This window comes from Misgurnus anguillicaudatus, chromosome 25, assembly GCF_027580225.2.
Source record: "Misgurnus anguillicaudatus chromosome 25, ASM2758022v2, whole genome shotgun sequence".
NCBI classification, from domain to species: Eukaryota; Metazoa; Chordata; class Actinopteri; order Cypriniformes; family Cobitidae; genus Misgurnus; species Misgurnus anguillicaudatus.
Window position 1 is genome coordinate 10,400,276 of NC_073361.2, and position 27,941 is coordinate 10,428,216.

At 37.1% G+C, this 27,941-nt stretch overlaps 2 protein-coding genes across 2 annotated transcripts in view; one reads left to right on the top strand and one right to left on the bottom strand.

Annotated features, from left to right (window-relative positions):
* Positions 1-1,019: 1,019 nt before the first annotated feature.
* Positions 1,020-18,239, bottom strand: znf271 (zinc finger protein 271). The gene is made up of 12 exons (XM_073863832.1): positions 18,143-18,239; positions 17,466-17,630; positions 15,153-15,433; positions 14,290-14,718; positions 9,905-10,225; positions 8,934-9,419; positions 8,313-8,531; positions 5,812-6,165; positions 5,424-5,732; positions 4,751-5,353; positions 1,861-1,971; positions 1,020-1,780 (listed from the first exon to the last, which is right to left on the bottom strand). Exons 2-12 carry the CDS (start codon positions 17,615-17,617, stop codon positions 1,773-1,775), a joined length of 3,273 nt encoding a protein of 1,090 aa, XP_073719933.1. The 5' UTR covers positions 17,618-17,630; positions 18,143-18,239; the 3' UTR covers positions 1,020-1,772.
* A 2,241-nt stretch (positions 18,240-20,480) lies between these two features.
* Positions 20,481-27,941, top strand: part of cul2 (cullin 2) — a 28,471-nt gene continuing 21,010 nt past the window's right edge. Inside the window, exons 1-5 of the mRNA XM_055182355.2 lie at positions 20,481-20,683; positions 21,997-22,134; positions 23,092-23,194; positions 23,271-23,365; positions 25,926-26,031. Coding sequence (XP_055038330.2) covers positions 22,016-22,134; positions 23,092-23,194; positions 23,271-23,365; positions 25,926-26,031 — 423 coding nt within the window. The 5' untranslated portion in view covers positions 20,481-20,683; positions 21,997-22,015. The remainder of the gene's footprint in view (positions 20,684-21,996; positions 22,135-23,091; positions 23,195-23,270; positions 23,366-25,925; positions 26,032-27,941) is intronic.

Consider the following 27,941-nt stretch of genomic DNA (forward strand, 5'->3'; position numbering starts at 1 on the left):
AAGCATCCAAAATAAATCAAAATTCTGTTATATTTTATCATCTGAAGTGCAGTCACCCTTTGCCTAGAAATTGCAAAACCACTCGTGTCATTTTATCAAGAAGCTTCTTGAAGTTTTATTTTTGACTGAATTTTAAAGAATATTGAAGGACTTCACATTTAATCTGGGCTCTTATTGACAGTTTTTTCTTTAATATTCAGTGCAAGTCATCTATTTAAAAAACAATATTTTAAAATAAAATTTTAGTTTTCTAATAACAGAAATTAATCTGTTTGGCACAGGTATAGTTTTTTCTACAAACCTAATTTCATGCATTTAACCATACACCTTCAGATTAAAAGACTTTTAAAATCATAGATAACATTTTAGTCAAGCGTGTCCAAACTTTTGGCCTGTACTGTATATAATATATACACACAGTACACACACACATATATTATGCAAACACAAACTTTTATTTTGTATGTGATTAATCGCGCTTAAACGTTTGACAGCCCTAATAATTATATATATATATATTTTTTTTTTTCATAAATTATTGTTCTTAAATTTATAGTCTGTTTTATGGTAAAGTTGTTTTACATTTCCAAACTATTTTCAGGATTATAATTTTAAATGACACTATTGAATAAACACAAAGCTATCTCATGGCAATTCATACATATTTTACGATGTGGATAATTCCTATTAATTCGTATGGCCACATTTGTAAATTTTTCTACGATTTTCCTTTGCCCCTGTGACGTTGGGGTTAGAGATGGGGTTCATATTGTTTTTTATAATAATCATACGTTTTTTGCACAATTAACATTCTTGGCTGAATAAACAAATAATCGGCATGACACTGGGAGCGCATTAAAACTTATCTGGAAAATAGAAAATTATTGGTTGTACCACCTGACATTTTTTATGGGGATATCAAAAACATTTAAAACTTTTTAAACACATTGTTCAAAAATATGCATAACATCCATTTTAGCAGCTTGTTTTGTTATTGACCGCTACACAAAACAGATGCATAAATTTACAGACACTTTTATTAGGCAGTTTGTGAAATTCATAACATGGAAATTAATGAAATGTGAATACCAAAAATTAAATACACACACTTATTAGTTTGTTATACATTATAAGTACACCTTTTACTATTTTGGTTACAGCAAAATTCATTATTCCATATTTGCTACTAGCCTGTATAAATGTTTTCCATTAACAAACAGAGAGTTGAGTTAAAATCTTTTTCTGTAACAATCGACAACCGTGTGATTTATAAACGTTGAAGTGGACATAACCAGAAAAAATTATTTTAAGCTACAACTTGATGGTTACAGATAATCGCAGAATAAATATCCGAGGTTTCAAAAGTGAATGAATTATATATCATCTATGCTATAGCACAACAAGAAAAACAACTGACGTTAAACAAGTACACAATGCATTTTCTGTGTGATTAACATGATGTGTTTTGCACGATGTTTATTATTGGAATGAAGTGTTTGATCATGCCGTGTATATTACATTCAGTTCTTTCATTGTCTCTATGCAGCAGCTAAACCAAATCAAAACCGCAGGACATCCATCGTGTTTACGAGTACTTTAGTATAGATGTGTAAAACGTCCATTGAGTAGAACAAGCTATTACTGTCACACCCAGAAATATAACAGTATATATTAGATAGATGAAAATGTAAAGCTTGAATATGATGGCATTCCTCTTTAAACGTGATTCTTGGTATAAGCTGAAAATTTGAAGAAGATGCCGGTGGATAATCTCATTCACCTATTTAAGAAAAAAAACGCATGACATAAATTTAAACTTCTGCTGAAAATAATAATAATAATAATGTAAGCTATACGTACCATATTCATCATCAGAGTCTGGTTCCTGTTTTACTTCTACAGCTTTCCTAGACGGGCCTACGCCAACAGTGATCTTCACAATTTTCTTCATTATGGGTGAATCCTTATCCTCTGAAAACATACGTTTTAAATATCAAACTGTTACAAACCACACTTACGCAAGGATTTGGTCAATGTGGGTTTACACAAGACGTGACTTCAACGATTTGCGCGAGTAGATTACATACAAAGTCAATGCAAAGACGCGATCAGACGCGTCCTCGCGTGAGGTGATGCAGATGATGCGATATGGGCGGCGGGTTTAACATGAAAACATGCGCTATTCGCCTCAAAGCGTTTTTGCCCAAGTTAATAAGCGAAGAATTCACATGACACGAAGTTAAATCCCACGAGTAATCTAGAGAGAGTACTGCGATGCCCCGCAGTTTGGGTGTGTACGTAGCATTATGCTGAGTTCACACCAGCCGCGGTAGAGGTATCAAGCGCGAGTGATTTCAATGTTAAGTCAATGTGAAGATGCGTTGACGCGCGTCTAGAGGTCTTGCGGCATGAATGAGGCGTTTAGTGCGGTGCGGTAGACGCGATTCTGCCTCATACACGCGTCTAGTTTGCGCAATGGCGCAAATTGAACGTTGCCGCAGCAAACACGCGAGTTAAAAAATGTGAACTTTGGCAAAAAAAAACAATCAGGAGCTTGCTGTAGTAGTGACGTGATTACAAGATGCGAGCGGGGTCGCAGAAGCCCCTCCCATGACACGAATTTCCGCGATGACTAGAATTTCACACGCGGCTTTAATATTAATAATATTTAATATTTTAGTTAGGGATGGGCACGGATATTCGAATATTCGATCGGCAATAATAATTCGAATTTAAAAAATGCTATTCGAATATTTGTTTGTTTTTAATGTGCCACCAAAGGGTTACGACTTATTTAATGCTTTTTCACTTCATCTATACTGTCTTTTACATACTTAAATGTAAGATATACATGAACATTAATCGTATGTATTTCTGATTTTTTGGCAATGCAGATTGCAGACGAATTTAAGTTTTTCCATTTATCTCCGGGTTTGTCGGCAGCGCGCCGTATTTGGCCACTGGCTCACGTGAGGGCTCACGTGTTATTAAACGTGCTTCTCCGCCGCCCGCATCAACACATCATGAGAGATTTGTAAGCTTTCTGTTATAAAGTCTACTTTAGTTTGTTAATAACGAGACAGACACGGAGAACGAAATGAAACGGAGAACATTTATTATATGCGGTGCTCTTTCGAAAATGAACCGGATAACTGCACATGGCAGTTTAAAAGCAAAGCTCCGTCTTTGTGAAATGTTGTTAAATTAAGCTAACGTTAGAAACTTTGCACAGTCAACAATAATGTATCGAGCCAGCTTACGTTATTTGTAAAATAATGTTAATACAGATATTCAATCTTGTTCAATCCGTCTGTTGTTTTTATCGGATAACCATCATCACGAGGAAGAGTTTTCTCCGCAGCACCGGCATTATTGTATCTAGTCAGAAGAACGGGCTTTCACTGAAGCAGGTAGGATAAATGGGGTTTTCTTTATTCACAAATACATGTCAAACTAAACTGAGAAGATATTTATATGGCGACTGAGCAGTCGGTTATGTAGATGTGTTTTTTCGTTTTCTCCGGGCTCTTATTTGGAGTCTGTTTAAGGGTTTAAATGATGATAGCCTACTTTGTCAAGTCCTCAAACTTTAAACTTCGCAAGTCCTCAAACTGCGCTTAGATTTGGGGTTAGTGTATAATATGGTATGATATAATGTATGTAAGATCAAACAGTAATGAATTCATACTAACGACCGGATTGAAACTAAGGGTTTGACTGACTCAGACTTCGCTCCGCATGGGGTTTTAACGCCTTTTTTCTGTAGGATATTTTTTAAGAAGAATTTAAAATATATATATATTTTACAATGTTTTCAACTTAAAAATACATACATACATATTAGGGCTGTCAAAAGATTAATCATGATTAATCACATACAAAATAAAAGTTTGTTTTTGCATAATATACATGTATGCACTGTGTGTAATTATTTTGTATATATAAATACACACACATGCGTATATGTATTTAACAAACATTTACATGTATATAAATAATTATTCAGATTTTAATATATTTATATATGTATAATATATATACATATATACATAAACAACATTTTTCATAAAGTGTATACATGTATGTGTGTATTTATATACAGATGATAATTACACACAATACACACACAAATATATTAAGCGCAAACAAACTTTTATTTTGTAGACGATTAATCGCGATTAATCTTTTGACAGCCCTAATACATATACATACAGAATATAAGTTTAGCTTGTTGTGGATATTTCCTAATTATAAGCCTTCTTTGGTACTTCGACTCGCCTGAAAAGTCCGCTCCCCTTCTCACTCTCATAATGGAAGAGGGAGGGTGTTACTGCGCCGAGTCGAAGTACTCCCAAAAGTGCTATTACGCCATAAAATATAGTTCCTCTTTTAAATCCGCTTAGAAAAGCGCTACGTTTTATTGTGTACCACCAAACTTGCTCGTATAACTACTCGTCTTAAATAGGAAAAACGTTGATGTGTTTGGTCACTTCTAACTTTATCTCTAAATGGTACAATTGAATGAATGGGGCTAAGCTAAATGCTATCGAAGCGTCGCAGCGCGCTCCAGCGCTTACGTGCACACACACAAATGATATAGGGATGTATCAACAGTTCTTAGTTAAGGTAATAACATATTTTAATATTGAAAATGAGTAGACTATTCCTTTAATTAATCTAAATTGAGGTAAGAACATACTAAAATATTGAAAAACGGTGGTGCTATCCTTTAAAGAAACACCTTACTTACCTCCATGCATAACACGCAGGTGTTTTTTCATGGACGACGAATGCGCGAAAAATTTAAGACATAACGGGCACTGGTAAGGCTTTTCTCCCGTGTGACTCCGCAGATGCACGGACAGATGAGCGAACTGCCGATAACTCTTCTTGCACTGCGGGCACTGGTACGGTTTCTCTCCAGTGTGAACCCTCTGGTGAACCGCCAGATCTTTGGCTTGGCCAAAGGTCTTGCCGCATTCGGGGCACTCGTACTTGGGTTTGTTGTCTTTGGTGTGAGTACGCAGGTGCACCTTGAGGTGTCCGCCCTGACTGAAGATCTTACTACATATGGGGCACTCGTGCTTTTCCTCCGTGTGAGTCCTGCGATGGAGCACCAGACTGCTGGGCTGACTGAAGCTTCGTTCGCACTGTGAGCATTGAAAGAGTTCGTTGCCCTTGGCGTAGTGATGGCGGCGCTGATGACGTGCGAGATCGGCGACTTTGACGAATCCTCTGTCGCACTCGGGGCACTTGTGAGGCCTTTCTCCTTCGTGAACGTAGCGCACGTGTTTGCGGAGACCTGACGCTTGAGTGAACGTCTTCAAACATAGACCGCAAGTATGAGCGAGCCCTGAAGAAGAGGATATTGGTTACGATACAATACAGTACGAATATCATTATTACGACAGCTTACGTTTTACCTGTATGAAAGGCATCTTGATGGTTTTTCAGATTTGTCTCGGAGGTGAACGTATCGTCGCACATCGAACACTGGATGGGGTTACCGCCCGGGTGGCTGCTCTGATGGGCTAACAGGTTTCTCCTCCAGCGAAAGCTCAGTCCACACTGAGAGCACTTGTAAGGTCTCTCTCCCGTGTGGATGCGCTGGTGAATTTTTAACATGCAGTGCTGACTGAATCTCTTTCCACAGTGAGAGCATTCGAACGGTTTGTCTGGATAGTCGGGGTTTGGACCGTCTGTTGATCCGTCGCCTTCTTTCTTCGTGAAGCCTTGTGGAAAATAACGAGATGTTAATGATTCATACTATGAAAAGATTACTCTTTAAACAAATTGTTCTTTGAAACTCACTTTCATGGACTCGCATGTGAGCTCGTAAGAAACTGGGGCGGCCGAAACCCTTAAAGCATATAGGGCAGTTGTGCGGTCGCACTCCGGTGTGAATTTCCAGATGCTTCTTCAGGTCTCCAGGGGTATAAAAGCTTTTATTGCACACAAAGCACAGGAAAGACTTCTCTCCCGTATGAGTCCTGATGTGCACGACCAGGGCAGATCGCTGGCGAAAGCTTTTGTTGCAGGTGGGGCAGTTGTACGGCCTTTCACCTGTGTGAATTCGCTCGTGCTGTAACAAACCCTGACGGCGACCGAACTTCCTCCCGCAGTAAGAGCAGGGGTAAACCTTCCCCTCTGTGTCAGCATGCTCATCTGTTGAAGAAACAGATATTATCAACTAAAAACATAAAGCCTGTTTATATAAAGAAGATCTGTAAATATGATTTCAACAATAATGCTGCGTTCACACCAGCCGCGATAGAGGCGTCAAGCGCTTGTGAAGACGCGTTGACGTGCGTCTGGAGGTCTTGCGGCACGTATGAGGCGTTTAGTGCGGCGCGGTAGACGCGATTCGGCCTCATATGCGTGCCTAGTTCGCGCAGATGTCGCGAATTGAACGTTGCCGCGGGAAACTCACGAGTTGAAAAATTTGAACTTTGGTGGAAAACCGTGCCGCGTTAACCAATCAGGAGCTTGCTCTAGTAGTGATGTGATTACAGGAAGCAAGTGGAGTCGCAGAAGCCCCTCCCATGAAGCGAATTTCCGCGTGAATGTGTCGATGAGCGAATAAGCGAGTACACTCAAAATGTTCAAGCGGCAAACTAGACGTGGTACACGCGAATTTGATGCCTTAAACGCGGCTGGTGTGAACCCACAAGAATCTAATACCAATTTTTGGCTAAAGTGATGAGCATTTTTGTAAACACATTAATAAACAATACATTTAAAAACAAATGCTTTTGTTTTACTTTATTTTTTGACCTACTACTTTGACCTACAAAAATTTCTATTATTAAAATTTAAGTTATATTTTAGGGGCTTTTAAGTATAGTATAGTAGTAGAGAGCTGACAGGAAAGGGTTGAGTGGAGATAGGGGAGCAGGATTGGAAGACGGGAATCAAACTCGGATCGCCGTGAGCACAGTGGTGCTATATGTTGGTGCACTAAAGACAGGGCTAACGCCACTGACATACAATACAATTTTAAAATACATATATCTTGTGTTTATATTTCAGACTGAAGTTGACAAAAAAAACTGCACTATTATAAAGAATTACGTCTACATCTCCAAAAAAGCCCATATTTTACTCACCCTCAAACCATCCTAGTTGTATACGAGTTTCTTCTATCAGCTAAACAAAGAGTCTGAGTTATATTAAAAAATATTTTGTCTCTTTTCAGCTTTATAATGGCATTGGATAGTGTTCCAAATTCCAAATAATGCCTCTATCCATCAAAAACTAATCCATAGAGTTGTTAAATGTGACTCTGGACCTCAAAACCAATCATAAGTTACACAGGTGTATTTGTAGCAAAAGCTTAACATACATTGTATGGGTCAAAATTATAGATTTTTCTTTTATGCCAAAAATTTCCTAACATAAATATATTAAAGGGGACATTTCAAGACTTTTTAAGACGTCAAATAAATCTTTGGTGTCCCCAGAGTATGTATGTAAAGTTTTAGCTCAAAATATCATATAGATAATTTATTATAACATGTTGAAATTGCCACTTTGTAGGTGTGAGCAAAACATTTTTAGGTGCGTCCTTTTACTGTAAATGCAAATGAGCTGATCTCTGCACTAAATGGCAGTGTCGTGGTTGGATAGTGCAGATTAAGGGGCGATATTATCCCCTTCTGACATCACAAGGGGAGCAAAATTTCAATGACCTATTTTTTCACATGCTTGCAGTGAATGGTTTACCAAAACCTGGGTTGATGTTTTTCACATTTTGTAGGTTAATAGAAGCACTGGGGACCCAATTATAGCACTTAAACATGGAAAAAGTCAGATTTACATGATATGATTCCCCTTTAAACTTAAAGTGGATGCAGTTGCTAGAGACTTAATTTGGACAACTTTAAAGGCAATATTTTGATGCCTTTTGCAAATAGTTGCATCTCGACCAAATATAAATATAACAAACCATAAATCAATTAAAAGCTTATTTATTCAGCTTTAAGATGATATATAAATATCAATTGACCCTTATGACTGGTTTTGTGGTCCATGGTCCACAACTGTCTTCTTAGGTGACGTGATGGGTTTTTATAACGTAGCTATCTCATGAACACGTGCACGGCCATCGTTTATAAAGTTTCCTTACAAAAACCCATCACATTCTTTTCTATCATATTATCTAACATTTTGCTTTGCCTTTCAGCAAATGTCCTTTTTGCTAACTCCAATTTTGTTGCGACGCCATTAAAAACGGCAATGCAAAGGTGGCCGAAATGCTGCATCTTCACTTTCAGCAAGCTCATGTTTATAATGCATACAGGAAGCAGTCTTACCTGGATGAAATATGAGTTGATGTTTTTTCAGGGATATTAAAAGAGCGAAGGTTTTGTCGCAGATGGCACAACGGTATGGCTTGTAAAGACCTCTCGTGGATGAACTTGAACTCTGGTGGGCATCGTGGACATCACCACTGAGATTCAATGCGCTGTCAGTCTCCGAAGAGTGGGTTTGAGACTTTTCCAGATCGCTGGAGGTTTCTTCTGTGCTTATTTCTGTTAAAAATAATAATAAACATATCAGAAAAAAGATTTGCAATAAAAAATATAGGCTAGCAACCAAAGAAATCAGATTTCATGTTATGAAGATTAAGGTAATTTAGGATGAAACTCATATATATATATATCATAAAGTAAATGCTCAGGCTTTTTAAAGAAAAGGTAGCTGGTTTGTTGCCAGTATAAAATGATCTACCAGCTTTAACTACCTTGACCAAGGTGGTCTATCAGGTTAAGCCAGGTCCTACCATTTGGTGCCAGTCTAGAATAACCAATCTGAAGCTGATATTATTAGTTATGGTGATATAGCAGCAGCAGGGATTGTATTCATATTCAGTACAAAAAACATCTCCCTGCGTGTGCTTTGGTAATAATTCACCATGAGACGTAATGTCTTACTGTCTTCAGAAGCTCCAGGGTTTTCCGAAAGCATCTCTGATGGGTTTGATAAAGCAGATCCACCGCAGACTCCTTCCACATCATCCACTTCACCCTCCATATTAAATCCGCTTACATCTTCACCTTCCTTGTTCAGATGAGACTGCATGTGAGCCTGCAAGCTACTCGGACGAGGGAAGCTTTTGGAGCACAGGGGACAACTGTGCGGTCTCACCCCGGTATGAGTTCCCATGTGCGTTTTCAGATCTCCCGAACCGTAAAACCGTCTGAAGCACACGAAGCATTCGAAAGGCTTCTCTCCGGTGTGAATCTTTCTATGCACGATCAAAACCGAACGTTGCCTGAAGCTTTTATTGCAGACGTTGCACCGAAACGGTCTCTCTCCGGTGTGAATCCGCTTGTGCTGCTCCATATCTTGATGTCGTCCGAATATTTTCCCGCAGTAAGGACAGGTAAAGCGGTTGCGTTCGGCAACGCTCAAACGTTCTGTTTAAATAAATTCATAAACATGGACGATTTCAATGGTGAGGTAAACATTGAAACGATAACATACAACTCTACCAGCGATTTAACTATTTATTGTCGTAACCTCGGGAGGCTGTCACAAAGCTGTTCATAAATTAGAAACCTTTAGGGCAAACCCTGTCCATACTTTGGAAAGGTAATGCAGACTCTTGGGTACTCGACCACCTGGGCAAAAGTGAGCTTTAAAGGGCCGCACAGTGGCCTGAAACCTAAAATGGGACATCTTAAGTCCCGATTGCTATCCATAAGACTTCAAGTGCAGATCAAGGCCTCATATATGCAACTAAAATTGACTATTTTTATTGTTTAAGTATAAAAACTTATTTAATTCAGTTTGGTCAGGATAGGTTGAAGGAAAGTGTGTACCAAATTTGGTTAAGACCATCAGAGAAGTAGCCCAAAAACTTTTGAAGGTTTTAATTCAGACTATGATTCATTGATCTTACCTGGATGAGCGACTCGCTGATGCTTTATAAGAGAGAACGAGACAGAAAACGTCCTCTCGCAGTGTGTGCAACGGTACGGTCTCTCCTCCGTATGATGGGTACGATGATGTTTCTTAAGGTTCACCGCTTGACTGAAATGCTTTCCACACTGGGAGCAATGATAAGGTTTCTCTCCAGTGTGAACGCGCAGGTGGATTCGAAGCTTTGCTTGTTTGTAAAATCTCTTTCCGCAGTGAATGCACTGGTGTGGCTTTTCTTCATCGTGAACCGGCTGGTGAGCCGTAAGATCTTCCTCTTGAAGAGGAGTCGTTGTTTCTATGCCTAGAAAAGAAATTATACAAAAAGAAAACATAAATTGTCACGCAAAACCATCCTGGGAACACTTTTGTGAGTTAGTGAATAAATTAAAAACATTTTGATGATTTATTTTTACCAAATTGCCCAATTGATATTCATCAGTAGCTGCATTTCTATTACCCCAGTAAATTGCGCAAATTGAAAAAGCGAATAAAAATACATAAACATAGCAATTTCGCATAAATATCGCGCATGACAATCGCATGTGTTTTATCGTGCATCCCTAGTTTTTTAAACGACTTATCGCGAGACAACAAAATGACATTTTAAGGTGGTTTCATATTAGGTTTGATTGTCTGGTCCGAACCCAAGTTCGATTGCTCCCCCCTCCATTTTCCCCCGCTGGTCGCTGTTCGCATCATAATATTTTGTTCTGAACCGCGGTACACTTACGTCATTAAGCTGCAGATGTTAATCGATGTTGTAGGTAGCAGCTATGAAAGAGAAAGCGCCAAAATAGACAGTGTTGTTCAAATACTTACGTTGCTCTCGCACCCAGATATTAGCAAGCACTTGCCATCAATGTTAATGAGTACAAACACGCCTGTGCGCGTCATTAATAGCGGTTCACTTCCGCAATTTAATTCGATTGTGTTCATATCAGCAGCGAACCGTACCGCAGTCCACATGAACCGTACCCCAGACAACCCTTTTCAGGTGGACTCGGGTGGGGTTTGTGGTGCACACCGGAGTTCGGAATAGAGCTGCAACAACTAATTAGTGATGCTCCGATCAATGCCGATCTCCACTAAAAATACGTGGCCGATCACTATTCTGTATCGGACAGCCGATTTATTCACAGCTATTTCATGTACTACGGCTTTTATTCAGTAAGTCCTTATCGATCTAAAATCATTGTTAGTTTGAGTCGTTTATAACATGCATTTAAAAAAGCAACACTGGTCAAACATAATTATTATACATGTTCTTTATTATCATGAAAATACCTGAAAAGGTTTGAAGAACACCAATATAAATATATCCTTAAAACATTTCCTGGAGCTGCGTGTCATCATACCTGCGTGTGTATTGTTCTTCGTCTACATCGCATTTTGAGTTTATGCACGAGAGCGCCCCCTGGTTTTTGGATGTAGTGGCATTTCGCCGTAATTCATTGAAAAGCATAGCAAGCATTATCGGCCGATCGATCGGAGCATCCCTACAACTAATCGATAAAAATAGATTATGACATTTGTTGTCAACGTCAGGTGCTGTTTCTTCATACAGCGCGAGCGAGCTGTGCGCTTATAATTAAACTCAGGTGCTGTTTCTTAATCTTAAAACAGGGCGAGTTCACTTTTTCTTCATACAAGGCGAGCTGCACCTTTATTCAGGTTTATTCTTCTGACCAGCCGACCAGCTTGGTTTAAAGCATGGAAGCAAAAACACAAACCAACGCTAGTTAATAAAAGTTTAATTTCATCCTTTAATATAAGCGAGTTTGAATTTGTTTAATTGTTGGGTTTTAATAAAAATAGTAATGAACCACAAATCTGTTTTAAATTAAGGGGGAAATACAGGTTTTTATTGCTGTAACAACACATGTATCACTTTCATATGATAATGGCTTATTTATTTTGTTAATAATCTAAAGGTGCGTTCACACGACAAAATTTCAGGAGTGACAACCGTATTTACTTACAGGTGTGAGTCTGGAAGTGTCCTGTTCACACAGCAAATTAAGGACAGAAATAAAACACTGCCTGTATGAACGAGCAACCGACCTCAAACCCGTATGCCAGTTACACGCGGCGCCTGTAACCATAGTGACGGACGAAAATATTTAAAAAAGTATTATTTATGCAATGGGCAAAACTTTATTTATGTAATTAACCAAAACAGCTGGCTGGTGTAATGCTTACCATTGTGCAGAGAAAAATAAACAAGGGTGGTTCCTTATTAAAGTTTTAATTTCCAAAATACCTTTTACCAAAGCAGATATATCCAATACAAAAGCAATCATAATGACTTGTGAAGCAAATCGATCTGTTCCTGCAAGAAATTGAACTCTATTTAAAGCATTAACGCAGCCAAATAGGAAGTGCGCTTACGCTCCCGCTCTGTAGATGGCGCAGAGAGTATGGTTTACCAACAGCAGGCAAAACCAGCTTCTTAGCGCCACCTAGAGAGCGGGAGTGTAAAAAGTGCACTTTATATGTTGCCACAGTTCTGTATGGACTCTAATAATGTTGTAAATAACGTTTAATATCCTGCAAAAACCGACCGATTTGCTTCACAAGCAGCAAAAAATGTCACCAGGAGTCATGGAGATTACTTTTGTATTGGATATATCTGCTTTTTGACCTCTCAAAGTGACGCATCTTTTGCCTTGCATTATATGAATCACAGATGTTTTTTTTTTTTTGCAAAATATCTTCTTTATTGCTTCACTGAAGATGAAAGGTGAGTAAATAAACAGCTAATTTTTATATCCTTTTTATTTTACACTTAACATTATATTAATCGTCCACTTTTAAGGTTTAAACTTTATATATCTCACTTACTGGGCTGCACGTAATGCAATATGTTCTGTGGCATCTATGAAGGTAATATAATATCACATTAACCTTATGGAGCAATTCTGCTGTGTAGTTTGCAGTCATTTTCAGGCACTGTAACGTTATCTTAACACAAAGAGCAACTAATGACGTGACAGACAACTAGTTGTCCAGTGCGATTCCGTTCACATGCTACAGCTTCTCTGTATATACGGTTGTGAAACCAGAAAAGTTACGGGTGTGAGGTCGGTTATAAAATGCGGTTGTCAAACCCGTAAATAACCGAACTGCGTGTGAACGGAACCGTCTTAAGGACTCAAATATGGGTTTGACAACCGTATTTTGGTACCGTGTGAACGCAGATATTCATCAAGGTCTAAAGCTGAAGATTAAAATTAGTTTATCTGTGGCAAAATTCTCAGCACATCCCTGAAGACCCAATTCATTTTGTTAATTGATATTTTGACATTTAAAGATGTTTTACTATTTAAAAGCTTCACAAACTTTTTTATTTAAGCCTTAAAATATCGAAATCAAAAAGATTATATTAGTAAAACTCTGTAGTGTGGCTTTTCACTTTTAAAAGTACACTTCTACACGTGAATGCCCTAATTTAGTGCCTTCTTTACCTATAATACACGAAAACATCTAATTAAGTAAATATTTATATTTTATCCGATTAGTTGATTAATAAAAAAGCCCGATTAATCGATATGAAAATAATCGTTAGTTGCAGCCCTAGTTCGGAAAACAATGAACCGAACTCTGATGTAAAATAGACCTGGGTGTGCATCAAGAGTGCTAATGTGAAACCCTTGCAAAACATCGGTTAAAGGAATAGTCTACTCATTTTAAATATTAAAATATGTTATTACCTTAACTAAGAATTGTTGATACATCCCTCTATCATCTGTGTGCGTGCACGTAAGCGCTGGAGCGCGCTGCGACGCTTCGATAGCATTTAGCTTAGCCCCATTCATTCAATGGTACCAATCAGAGATAAAGTTAGAAGTGACCAAACACATCAACGTTTTTCCTATTTAAGACGAGTAGTTATACGAGCAAGTTTGGTGGTACAAAATAAAACGTAGCGCTTTTCTAAGCGGATTTAAAAGAGGAACTATATTTTATTGCGTAATAGCACTTTTGGGAATACTTCGACTCGCCTGAAAAGTCCGCTCCCCTTCTCCTTCTCATAATGGGAGAGGGAGGGTGTTACTGCTCCGAGTCGAAGTACTCCCAAAAGTGCTATTATGCCATAAAATATAGTTCATCTTTTAAATCCGCTTAGAAAAGCGCTACGTTTTATTTTGTAAGTGGTTTTTTTCAACATTCACATTTGGCTGGGTGGTTAATAACACTTTTTTCTGTGGTGTGACAAACTTAAAACATATTTAATATCTGACCTTACTGGGACTGGAAACGCAGCTAAGGTTAGCGTACTCCATTCCCATCTTGGAATAACATTAAATGTATTTTTTTATGGACATTATAGTTACCATGGTATATTTTTGTAAAAACCACACTCACCTTTTTCAACAGAGAGTGCTGAATCCTGGGACACAGATGGAGATGGAGATCTCTCGGTCAGTTCTTCTTGATTCTGTGCATCGTTTTCACAAGTCAGTTCATCACTGGGAATATTGTCTACAAGTTTAGGAGAAGGTGATTCGGTATCGTCTCTATTTGAGTCAATGTCCATTTGTTTCTGTGGATCTTCCACAGAACTGCAAGGCTTTTCAACATTAAGAGCATCCAAATGGTTCAAGTCATCTGATTCAGTAAAGGTCTGGTCAGGACACTGAGGTGTGGACAGATGAGCGTAGTTGTTGACACAGTCTGGGCAGCGATGGGAAATCTCTCCTGTGTGAGTCAACTCGTGTTCCTCCAATTGACATGTAAAATTTTTCCCACATTCAACGCAGATTAAGCATTTTCCCTCCGTATTGACATCTTGACCTGCAAACAAAAATGAGAGTTTAAGATCTATAGTGAATGAAATGCTGTGGCACCTGTTTCTATAGCTCACATGATAAAGCATTGGCACCAATACTGATAATCTACAAATAGCTTAAACGTGCAAATGTAAATAAGATGGTGCTTTGGCAATTATTTATTGAACACTGCTGTTGTATTATGTTGTAAACTTAGGTATGCATGCATGCACAGTCCCATTTTTACGAATACAGTGTGCATGACCCAAATTTCGTCACCAGAATAGTATGTTCACCACGTAACCTACTGTATTTTGTAGACGTAGGTTACGCAAAAGATGCATTGCATTTATTTATATTATTATTTTTAGCATAGTTATGAGGGTTACGACACTCCAGATAATGTTGTCCCTAACTGCGGTAAAATCTGTACCTGTATGAAATATATGAACTTTATACCTTGATGAAATGCACGCACATGTCTTCTCAAGGAAGACAAGAGAGCAAAGTTTTTAACACAGATCGTGCAGTGGAAAGCCTTTGAATCTGTATGGACGATCTGATGAGTCTTGAGGTCTCTCTCCCGGGTGAACGTCTTTCCACACTCCAAGCATTCGAAAGGCCTCTCGCCTGTGTGAATCCGTACGTGTTCGGACAGATGTTGTATGCGGGAGAAAGTCTTTCCACATTGAGAGCACTGATAGGGTCTTGCTTTGTCATAACACTGTTTCCTTGCCTGGTCATCTGTTTGAAGAGGAAAATAAAAACATGTTACCATCACAGTATCCCATCTACGGTTGCAAAATTCTGGGAATTTTCAAGGCTGGAAACTTTCCACTGGAATTAAAGGAAAAATATGAAGAGTTTAGTTCCAAAACAAGTTAAAACTGTTTTTTAAAGTCTTGTTTTTTGATCAATTAATATCAATCAAACTGCATTTGGTTTGTTTTGATTTGAAGGATTAGTCCATTTTCTAAAAAAAAAAAAAAAATCCAGATAATTTACTCACAACCATGTCATCCAACATGTTGATCTCTTTCTTTGTTCAGTCGAGAAGAAATTATGTTTTTTGAGGAAAACATTCCAAGATTTTTCTAATTTTAATGGACTTTGATGGACCCCAGCACTTGGCAGTTTTGGTGCAGTTTGGAATTGCAGTTTCAGCGAAACGATTGTCACCCTTGGCAAGAAAAATAAAAAATATGCACCTTTTATCACCAACTTCTCTTTTTCCTCCAGCTGTTTGACGAGCCAGCGCGACCTCACGTAATTGCGTAATGACGTGGAAAGGTCACGTGTTACATATATGAAACGCACATTTGCGCACCATTTTAAACAATAAACTGACACAAAGACATTAATTAGTATCATTCCACATATAACAACATCGGAACGGTCCTCTTTCTCCACACTTGTAAACACTGGAGTGTAGTTACGCACACGTCATCCGTGACCTCTTGACGTGATGACGTATTACGTGAGGTCACGCTGGCGCGTCGCAGGACCAGAGGATTAATCCTTTAGGCCTTCAAATAACTAGAGCTAAGTAGCACAATAAAATACAATAAAAACATAACAACATAATAATAAACATGTTTTGACAAAAAAATTAAACCAAACTCCTTATATGGAAGTGGAACTATATATGGGAATTAACAGGAATTAATGGGAATAAACTGGGAATTTGAAAAAAAAATTTGTTTAGGTGTTTGTTTAGGTGATTTCAATTGTCAACATTGGCTTTCAAAGGTCATGCACCCCACCTTTAAATGTAATAACAAAAATTTTGAAGCATATTTCTGTTTAAAACAACAATATTTAATGCAATTTCAGTTTAATATCTACCCTGCACATTCCTCAGTCACATGCACACTGCTTACTAAAAAAGGGTCAATGAGGCCACACCCCCTGCATGTACATGCATTCTTTCATAACATGCACAGATAATTTCTTGAATCCTGAAATAATGTAACACAAAATAATGTAAAAATGTCAATTTTTGCATGTATTTATGTAAATTACATAAGTTTGTTTAAAACTCATTTGTGCTGTGTGTAAGCTAGTGTGCAACAACATTATACCATTGTAAAGAAAAACCCAAAAACCTCCCAAAAGTTTGGACACATTACTATTTTTATTGTTTTTATAAGACAAGACCTCTCTTATGCACATCAGGTCTGCATTTATATAATCAAATATCTTTTGGAATTACTTCATATTAGAATGATTTCTAAAGGACTTTTGATCACATAAATCCAGGCTTGATGAGCGTAAGTATCAGGATTCTCCAAAATTTGTATTACCTTGGATGCATGTTTGCTTATGACCAAACCAAATGTTTATTTATGTTTGTGTATATGACATATTATTTGTAATTATTTGTACTGTCAAAAAAAAAAAACCATAAATTCCCGTTAAGTTTCCAATTTGGAATACTCCCCAAAAATTCCCCAGAGTAAGTTCCCATGGAAAGTTTTCGGAAATTTACCGGAAACTTTCCCCCCTTTGCAACAATAATCCCCTCACAGAATTTTAGATTACACATTAGTCTATCTTCCATTAAAAACTTTTGCAATATTGTTTACATGTTAATGACAGCATTTCCATTAAACAGTGCTTTGCATACTTTTTCGTAATCATTATTACACACTTATTATGATCCAGCAAACAGACCCAGAATATAAACACTACATCATTCATATAGTGCAGTGCAGAATAGTGTAGTGTACAGTGCAAAGGTTGATTGCCTAATCTTTTGAAGCTCCTGCATGCTCATCCAGTTCAAATGAAGGGTCTGATGGGTGTAGATCAAACCCCCTGTCCACCTCCACTAAATCACAGTCATGTTCTTCAGTGCTATGCCCAGCTGATGAATAAACACCCACATCCTCCGGGTCACCGTATGACTTCATACTCAGATCCATGATTACTGAAATTCTTAGTAAACATTAAAATTGACAGATTAGATTGTTGCAAATATTATTGCTTACAAACATTAGTGTAGTAGTTTTACATTTAAAATACACTATGGTAATGATTATGATGAACATATATTAATTCAGTGGTTCAACTGGTACTTCAATATTTATAATAGTTATTTATAATATTAACATAATAAAATTATTTATTTCTGTCTAGCTTATTTATCTACCAAGTATCCTGCAATATAATAGAATACAATGAAATCTAAAATAATAGTTAGATAAAATAATTTCATAAAATATAATGCAATATAATATTACACATCTCGATGGCCCTACACTGCACGTCAATAACAGCAATGCTAGATATTGATTAAACCCCCTTTAGCTGCATTAGCTGCAGTTATATGTCAGCACAAAGGGAATGGCGCATTGTTTCTCTTTTGGGCAGATGACAGGGGATAAATAAACACTAGTCACGTCAGTACATAGAAAACACATGTACAGTTTATGCAGAAGCGGACTCACCTTTCTGTGTCTGATTATAAAATCATCTTGCACGTCCACACGGACGGACTCACAATCCGGAAACGCTTGCTGTTATGATAATTTCAAAATAAAAGTCAGACGTGTTGGGGAAAAAGTTCGTTTTAAATTATATTACAGTATTAGAAAAAAAAGACATTACTGAATTTCCCATATTTTTATTATATACTTACATTTTAATGTCTGAGAAAAAACTGTAACTATTTTAAAAAGTACTATAAGAAATTAATTTGTTCCTGTTGCTCAACTAGTATCATCCCAGCATTATCAGAGCAAAGGTCATGGGTTTAAACCCCGGGGAACACACAAACAGATCAAATGGAAAGTTTAAATGCACTCTACGTCCCTGTGAATAAATGTGTCTGCCACATAAATGTGTTTTGGGGTGTCCTGCTGGATGTAAAATTAACTATGTGTATACAATGTTACTGTAAGAGAATTTGAAGTTTTGGTTTTACAGGGTATAGTTTGACATGTGTTGACAGTGGGAGGTCTTTGATCAAATGTAGATTTAAATAAATAGCATCAGACAGTGAGATCAGCTGAGAAATTGATTGTGTCTCTGCACACACACAAAAAACCTTGTAAATCACAAATTATCACGTTTTCTAATTTTGATGTTTTGCTTTATTCAATCCTACAGTCAGTTATACCAGATAACACTGCCACTATATAACATTTTGTATAATAGTTAATTTTTGCATTTGGACCCTCCAGTACAATATTTGTTTAATTATGTTGATCTAACGTTACCTGTACAAATACTAAAAGTTATATTTATAATAAAACTGTGATTTAACTCACCATATGACTTGTTTGGGCTAATTTGACATCTATTTTTAGACCATATCTTTGTTATTTTTTTAGTGGATCATGTTTACTGTTTAAAGGTGCAGTGTGTACATTTTAGCGGCATCTAGTGGTGAGGTAGTGAATTGCAACCAACGGTTCAGTCCACTGCTCAACCCCTCGCTTTTGAAACACATAGAGAAGCTACTGTAGCCACCACTGGACAAACATGTCATCATCGGAGACAACTTAGAAAAAAGTTTGTCCATTAAGGGCTTCTGTAGAAACATGGCGGCTCAAAATGGCGACTTCCATGTAAGGGGACCCTCGTTGTATGTAGATAAAAATGTCTCATTCTAATGTAATAAACACACAACGGTTCATAATAAAAGATCTTTATACACCCCTGATAATATAGTTTTATATTTTATTTTACATTTCTGTCCAAAGTTCCTTCTGAAAATTACACACTGCACATTTAAACTGTTTAAAGAAGATGAATTTTGTTAATTGAAATTACAAAAAGATAGATACACAAAGAATGCCTCTAAAAAAAGGCAAGGAAAATGTCATACTGTATAAAAGGCTGAGCATGGAAGAACTTACCCATCATGCATTGCAGCTTTGTTAGCTCAGTCCAAAATCTTACATTTTATGAGTCTAAGCATTTTCTGGGAATCGAACCCTTGATGTTAATGTTGCTAGCACCCTGATCAATTGAGCAACAGAAAAACTGATAGAAAACTTAACTCTTGCTTTTAGTTTCAAAATGAGTAAGTTGCCATAAGAGTTATTTCAATAACTAATATGGAAATTGAAAGTGATTTTAAGTTTAAAGTTTAGTTCCCTAAATGCTAGTATTGTTAGGCAGTGATGTTTCATAAACCTTGCTCAAAACTGTCTTCAATTAGAAATTTGTGAATTGTCACATTGTAGATGATGTCATTTGTTTTACATTTTGTAATTACATAGTTGTTTAATTACAATATCACTTGGCCTATCTGCCTTTAAGTTATTCTTTTATGTTATTTAAATATCCATAAATAATATATGAAAATGCACATCACACATTTGTGATGTGTGTTTTGTATAATCTAGGATGCCTGTACCTGCCTGCACTTTTTTGTGAAATAGTTACAAAAAAATCGTGTCTTTACAATACAGTACATTACATATGTTTACTTTTCTCATACTAAATACTGCAGAGCCCAAACAATTTCGCAAAAATGTAACGCGATGAGTAACGTGAGAGTTATGCTTTGATGATTTTAAACCCATAATGCCATCTCATCTCAGAACTCCACTCTATGTTCACGACTTATGTCCGCAGAGAGCCGCCGTACTTCCAGGTCAGACCACTAACTAAAGGGGGAGTCCTGTATCAACTCCGATATAATACAACCAGATATTTAATCCATAATATATCCTACTCCCACATACATTTTATTTTCAATAAAACACATTTATTATCCATTCTGTGTTTTTTAAAACGTAATAGTAGCGATAAACATATTTTAAAATGCCCCGCCCACCCCTCCAGCTGATACAGTGGTGCAGTCCGTGCGAGGCAATGGCAGAGGTGTAGAAGGAGAGAGAGGAATCAAGCGTTTCTGACAGGTTCACTTAAATCCCACAACGGTGACACAGTGACCCGAAGACAGCCCGTTTATACCCGACACAGCCGACCATCTGACAACCGGGACCCGCAGCCGAACAGGGCTTTCTCAATCTCAGGTGTGTGTGCTGGATCAGCGCTACTGTTAGCACAGACGTTAGCTTATGCTCTGTAACACTTGATGTCTGTCATAAACAATCCCCACACTATCACACACACTCGTTTTATGTTGTGTTTACATGAGTACACTGCTGTTACGCATTCACTCGTATTGATAACCTATCAGCCCTTTGTTTGCATTAAATCACAACATGGATTTGTGTTACTTACTAACGTTAGGCCTCTGCAGTTTAAAAAATACCTTCATTTAGTATAAACATTTATGATTGAAGATTATCGGTTGTTTGCAAACATTTGGTTAGACTAAGGTTATTTATTTTGGACGTGGTTATGGAGATATTTACGGGGATCAAGTTATATACATGCTGTAATGTGCCATGACAGGTATTTGGTATGTTGACAGGTATATTTTAATAGACTTGATTAATGATCTTTACTCTTTTATAATGATCCCTTACTTCTTGTTGCTTGGTTAGTTTGAATGCTTTATTAATGTAAATGCTCAGATTTGCTACACATGTCCTCTGACTTAATCTATTCTACACAGACCTGTCACATAATATTACTTTATTGTCATAGTTCATATACACAGATGCAGTTGCTGACCGATTTGTGTTTGTAAGGATACATGGAAAGCATGCTGTCTGATATACTACATAGTATACAAGCCTATATAATATAATTCAGTGACATGTACACAGCACTGCTTACATTAAATAAAACTTGTTTACATTTAAAATTCACTCAGAAATAACTAGATCAGAAAATATGCATTTATGTTGTACATATTGTATTGGAAATTTTATCGGTTTGTCGACTGTCATGATAAGTTATAATATGGAAAACAATCAGCCCGATACTGAATTATATTTACATTTATGCACTTGGCAAATGCTTTTATCCAAAGCAACTTACAATGCATTACAATGAATACGTTTTTAAACCCGATTTAATGGTTTATTAAACCCATGACCTTTTACGCCGCTAACTATATGCTTCACGTGTGAGCTATACAGGAGCGCTATTATTTATTTATTTATATATATATATATATATATATATATATATATATATATATATATATATATATATATATATATATATATATATATATATTTATTTATTTATTTATTTATTTATTGTTATATCAACCAATAGCCTAAACTATTATCTATAACTAATATGTTTACTGGCTAGAAAATGTTTTTGCGGGGGCATTCTCTATAATAGATTGTTATTGATTAGTTGGTCAAAAAGTGTGGGACTTTTGTTGAATGCATTGTCACCTGCTTTCTAACATCTTTCCCCCCAGTTGAAGCCGAAGCCACACCATGTCATTAAAACCACGGGTGGTGGATTTCGATGAGACATGGAACAAGCTCCTTACAACCATCAAAGCCGTTGTGATGCTTGACTACGTGGAGAGGGCGACATGGAACGACCGTTTCTCGTATCCTGTGTACATCTGTCCTGCTTTATATGTTAACACCTTAGCATTCCTGAAAAAGGCTTAAAAAAAACAAATTGTACCTACTGTGTTGATTGTACCTTAAAAGGGTTTACATCATTCGAATCACAAGATTCTCAGCTTTTCGTAGATATGTGACATGTTGAGGTTTATGTCATGAAGTTTTCTGTCAAATAATGCAGTGTTTTCCCACGGTACATTGGAACGCTAAGGGGTTAAGAAAAAGAGCATTAATTGATCTGTCCTTGTTCCTTTTATTTTTATAATCAGAGTTTGTTTTTCTATTTTAAGCTCTTATGTCATCTTAAAGGTATAGCGGAAGATTTTCCAAATTTTTTTAAAAGAACCGCCTCTCCAGTTTTAAAAAAAAAATGCACATGTGCAACACTCTACCTGCTCCCGAGAGGGTACGCCTATTACGTGTGCATGAGAGAGCATGCCCAAGCCTAGTTCTTCTCTTCGCTCTGTTTACAAGTTGCTGCCGGCATGACTCATACATTGAGATGTTTACCGTGTCTGCACGGCATCGCTAATCATAGCTTACATCAACTTTTACTAGCGGTGATTTTAAATGGATTTCTCCAAATAGCATGCCAAACTTTACCTGTCGAGTAGAAACTTCTACGCGAGCTTCTATGAATGGCTGAAACCGTAGCCCACCACACATATACAACTGAAAGTGCGCATGCGCAGAAACCGAACCTAGGGATGAGCATGCACGACGGCCTTACGTAAACATATCATCAGAATGATTGACAACTGGGATGACCAATAGTCTTGATGATCCACCCGGCAAAAGAAAATCTTCCGCTATACCTTTAATGGATTTACTCAATTCTTTGCTTATTTAATATCACTTTTCCTTATTATTTCACCTAATTGTATGAATTGATATGATTTATGGGTCTTTTCATTAGTTCTCCTTAACACAGTCTTCAGTGATATATATGCACTTTGTGTTGCATACCCTGAACCTCTGGGTGAAAGACTGTACACTGAGACGAAGGTGTTTTTGGAAAATCATGTCCAACAGTTGTATAAGGTAAGCATAGGCTTATTATGGCTCATGTCCCAGTGTGAATGACTTGTGTGTGGACATTGTGTCGTGTCTCTTTCAGAGAGTGCTGGAGTCGGAGGAAAAGGTTTTGGTGATGTATCACAGATACTGGGAAGAATACAGCAAAGGTGCTGAATACATGGATTGCTTATATAGGTACGTCCAGCTGCTCTTTTAAAGGAGTCATATGACCCGATTTATGTTTTCCTTTGTTTTTAGAATGTTAAATGATGTCTGTGCACATAAAAGATCTGTAAAGTTGCAAAAAATTAAAGTGAAGCCTCATCCACGCCTACCTAAAATAGGTCGTTCAAACAGGTCCATGCAGTTAGACGTCACACTGATTTAAACATTTGCATAACACCTCCCTAATGTACACGGGTGATTCTCACGAAAACTTGGTTTTAAAAATGTCAAGCATGAAAATGTAAAAATTGCTTAAATTGACTTTTTTTCCCACCAGACATTGAAAAACAAAGTCTGGAGTAAATGGGAACATTAATTTAAAAACTTTTACTTATCATTTAACACTTTTTGTAACATAATTTAAAAAATTAGTTCTAAAAAATCTCATTACCGCAACAGTCAGAAAACATCAACACTGACATATTTTCAAAATGACATGACAAACCTGAAAGAACATAATTTGGAGATTCTGCACATGCATTTAAAATCAAAGTATTATGCTTCTATTAATTAAATTAACATTTAATAAGCATCTGTTGCGGTAATGATAATCAAAATGTCGTGTAAGCATTCTGACAAGACAATATTTCAAATTAACTGTAAAAAAATGATCTTACCTGGTAGCCATCTTGAAGTAACTGGTCCATGTGCTTGGTCACTCAAAATCAAACTTTATTAAAATTCTGTATGTGTGCTTAACTGTTCTCAAAAAGTGTTGCGGAGGATGAGAACATCAGGCATGGACACATCATTTTCCTAATTTTTCTTCATTATTATTATACATGAATATTCAGTAAATATTTTTTCTGTCATCTAAAGTAGTCTAGCAAAACATCCATTTTTTTTTTCTTAATATTTTTGTGTTAATTTGATAAAATTACAACATAACGTATGTTCAAACACAGCCGGACACATTGCGGTAATGAGAATTTCAGCAGAAAATGAGATAAAATTTACAATTATAAATTCTTATGTTGAAATCACACATTGTGCAAGGTAGAACACAGTATTGTGTTTATTCTGATGCTTTTTAATGTTACTATATTACACATTTTAAAGCTAAAATCATTAGTGCCGTGGTGTTTCAATGGTTTCGTGAGAATCACCCACACACAAAGATAGAGGGTGTAACTTTCAATCACACCGTAGTATTGTGTGACTTAGAGGTGCTACAAAAATGTACAGCATGTGGAAAATAATGAGTTTTTTGAACCATAAACCACGTGAATACATTGTATTATACCAAATACACAATGTAATGTGCTTTTTAGCTACGAAATATGGGACCTTTAACAGCGTTTTGAGTAATGGACATTAAAGGGCAATTATTATGCCCATTTTTACAAGATGTAATATTAGTCTTAGGTGTGCCTAGAATGTGTCTGTGAAGTTTCAGCTCATGTTTCATGTGTGTACCTTTAAATGCAAATGAGCTACTGCCCTCATTCCCTAACCAACAGGCAGTGAGCACTATCGGTTAAAAATAGATCTGATTCTTGTGAATACAGTTTGAGGCAATAGTATATTTAGCAGCATAAGTGCTACAATGTGCTAACAAACACATTTAGAAAAGCTTTTCAGTGGCAGTGGGCGGTGCTTTGTTTTTGTGATGTCACAATGACAAGAGAATCAAAACAGCATGTGTAATGAGACAGCTTTGGTATAATGAGGATTAAAAAGAAGTAGTGGGTGGATTTTTTTAATTGTAGATTTTTTGTGTTCACACACTGCCAACCCACATTTCCAAACACCATGTAAAAGTGGATTTTCAGTTTATTATTGATTTTTTTTAAGTTTTATTTTGATCTGTCTATATTATATACTAAGCAACATGGAGAAGATGGGAAACAGGATTCAAACTCAACTTTTAGTTGCTCTATTAAATGGGTATCACAAAGGATATGTTTGCATTGCATCTGTTTCTTCTCATCACTGTCGAAGTAGTGGGTCTAGTTAACAGCACTGCATTGTGGGATAACTCGGATATAGTTTTCAGGACTGTGTGTTCTTATTTTGTGCAATTTATGCATGCAGATTTAGTAGATCTAGGTATTGCATGCATACAAAGTGCATACTATGCTCACAGTCTGCATTTCTATTAAGTTTTTTAATGTAATAATGTCACATCGAAGACTGAGGGACAGACGGTTGTGCAACAGCTAATTGTGTAAAAGGGAAGATGCATATTACAAGAAATCCGATTTTGTAATACTAGCTTTGTTTATAGTTCTACATCTTCTTTTCAGTTGTCTCCATACTTGTATTGCTGATTCTAATAGTTGAGTTTAACGTGCACAAGCTTTTGTTGTAAACCTCAGCCTTGCCAAGGTCCGTCTCTGTTCGATTTCATCACGCTGGACTTGCGCCTTCACTGTCCCGCTGATCGTGGTCAGCTGCGAAAACAAGCAGCTATTGATTTGACGTCACCCGTGCCTTGTGAATCCACATAAGCACACTTTCATCTAAAACAACAACAGCAGTGCTTGATTTGTTTGCACTTAATTAATGTTTTTTGTTTTGTTTACTGCAGATACCTTAACACACAGTTTATAAAGAAGAACAAGCTGACCGAAGCAGATCTGCAGTACGGTTATGGAGGGGTGGATATGAACGAGCCTTTAATGGAGATTGGAGAGGTATGCAGATTTCAGTAACCAAATGCAAAACTTTTCAGTGAACAATTACTTTTGATGTAGGTGGCACATGTAAAAATAGTTCATTCAAATATGAAAATGCACTCATATTTTACTCATCCTCATGTCATTCCAGAGGTACATGACATACAGATAATTTTACATTAAAGGAACACGCCCATATTTTAGGAATTTAGCTTATTCACCGTATCCCGAGAGTTAGATAAGTCCATACATACCTTTCTCATCTCCGTGCGTGCTGTATCTCTGTCTGACGCAGCCCCCGCTAGCTTAGCTTAGCACAAAGACCGGAAGCGAACGGGTCCAGCCAGCATTCTGCCCCCAATAAGTGACAAAACAACGCAGACATTTTCCTATTTATGTGTTGTGATTTGTATAGTCACACTGTGTAAAAATAACAAGGTCATATGAGACACAGCCATCTTTTAACAGTATACATACTGGGAACTATATTCTCAGAAGGCGAAGCATTGCTACTTGGGCGGAGTGATTTGCACTACTCTGACCGAACTCTCTGCTCCTCATCATGGGGCTTCTCGGGTGCTGTGAGCAAATCACTCCGCCCAAGTAGCAGTGCTTCGCCTTTATGTAGTTCCCTGTATGTATACTGTTAAAAGATGGCTGTGTCTCATATGACCTTGTTATTTTTACACGGTGTGACTATACAAATCACAACACATAAATAGGAAAATGTTTGCGTTGTTTTGTCAGTTATTGGGAGCAGTATGCTATCTGGAGCCATTCACTTCTAGTCTTTGTGCTAAGCTAAGCTAGCGGGGGCTGCTTCAGACAGAGTTACAGCACGCACAGAAATGAAAAAGGTATGTATGGACTTATCTAACTCTCGGGATACGGTGAATAAGCTAAATTCCCAAAATGTGGGCGTGTTCCTTCAAAATGCCTCTAAGGATGTCAACATAGGCAAGCTACTAAAAGCACTCCATCCATCATTCATCAAAGTAATCCAATTGACTCCTGTGGGTAAATATAATATGACTGTGAATTGATATGTTTGTGAGAGAAAACTTAATATTTTGAGCTTATTTAGCGATCGATAGAAATGACAACATACAGACCAGCATGGTAAAATATGGCGAATCGAACCTCTCATTGGTCTTGGGAAGAAAACACGTATATGATATTTAGTCACTAGACACACAAGAACCAATGAGATTCAACGTTATCGACGTGCCGCCATATTTGAATTTACCACATAGATGTATGTTTAAGCTTAAAATATTATTTGTTTTTATTCACAAATGTATAATTTTGCTTCAGAAGTGATATATATTACCCCATGGGAGTCATTTGGATTAATTTAAAGATGGATGTTCTCTAAGAAGCTGTTTACACCTGGTATTAAGATGTGTTTTCTTCAATCGTATCACAAGTAAACGAAAGAGACACATTTACACCTGGCATTTTAATTTAGGTGTAAAATTAATTTTTAATGCGCAGGCACTTCAGTTTTATCAATGAAAGCCTTTTATTTGTTTAGTTTGTTTATGCTAGAAGTCAGAAACAATGTAAAACATTGTGCTCGGTACATTACACATTGGGACGGAGAGTAGTTGATCTTTTGTGGCCGATCGAACGCATTCGACAACATGCGCGTATACACCACAAAGCAATTCGGTCGAATGAGCATTCGACTACCTCTAAATGTGGTCGAAAGTGGATGAGCTCAAAATGTTTTACACCTCATTTACTGTCTTTAGCATCGTCCTCTTGTGATTCGATCGACCAAAACGTTTCTTAATACCAGGTGTAAACGGCCTCTAGGTGATTTATGGAGCTTGGTGTTGGCCAATAAGATGGTGACATTTTAATATAAAATTACAGTTGACTCTTTCTTAAAACAGTTTATTGTGTTATCTCTTGTGATTGATTGT

Coding starts and splice junctions, on each gene's coding strand:
- znf271 (XM_073863832.1), bottom strand. CDS start 17,617: ATGGATCTGAGTATGAAGTCATACGGTGACCCGGAGGATGTGGGTGTT. Junction 14,719..15,152: donor TGTGCGTGCATTTCATCAAG/GTATAAAGTTCA, acceptor TTTTGTTTGCAG/GTCAAGATGTCAATACGGAG. Junction 9,420..9,904: donor TCAGCGAGTCGCTCATCCAG/GTAAGATCAATG, acceptor TTATTTAAACAG/AACGTTTGAGCGTTGCCGAA.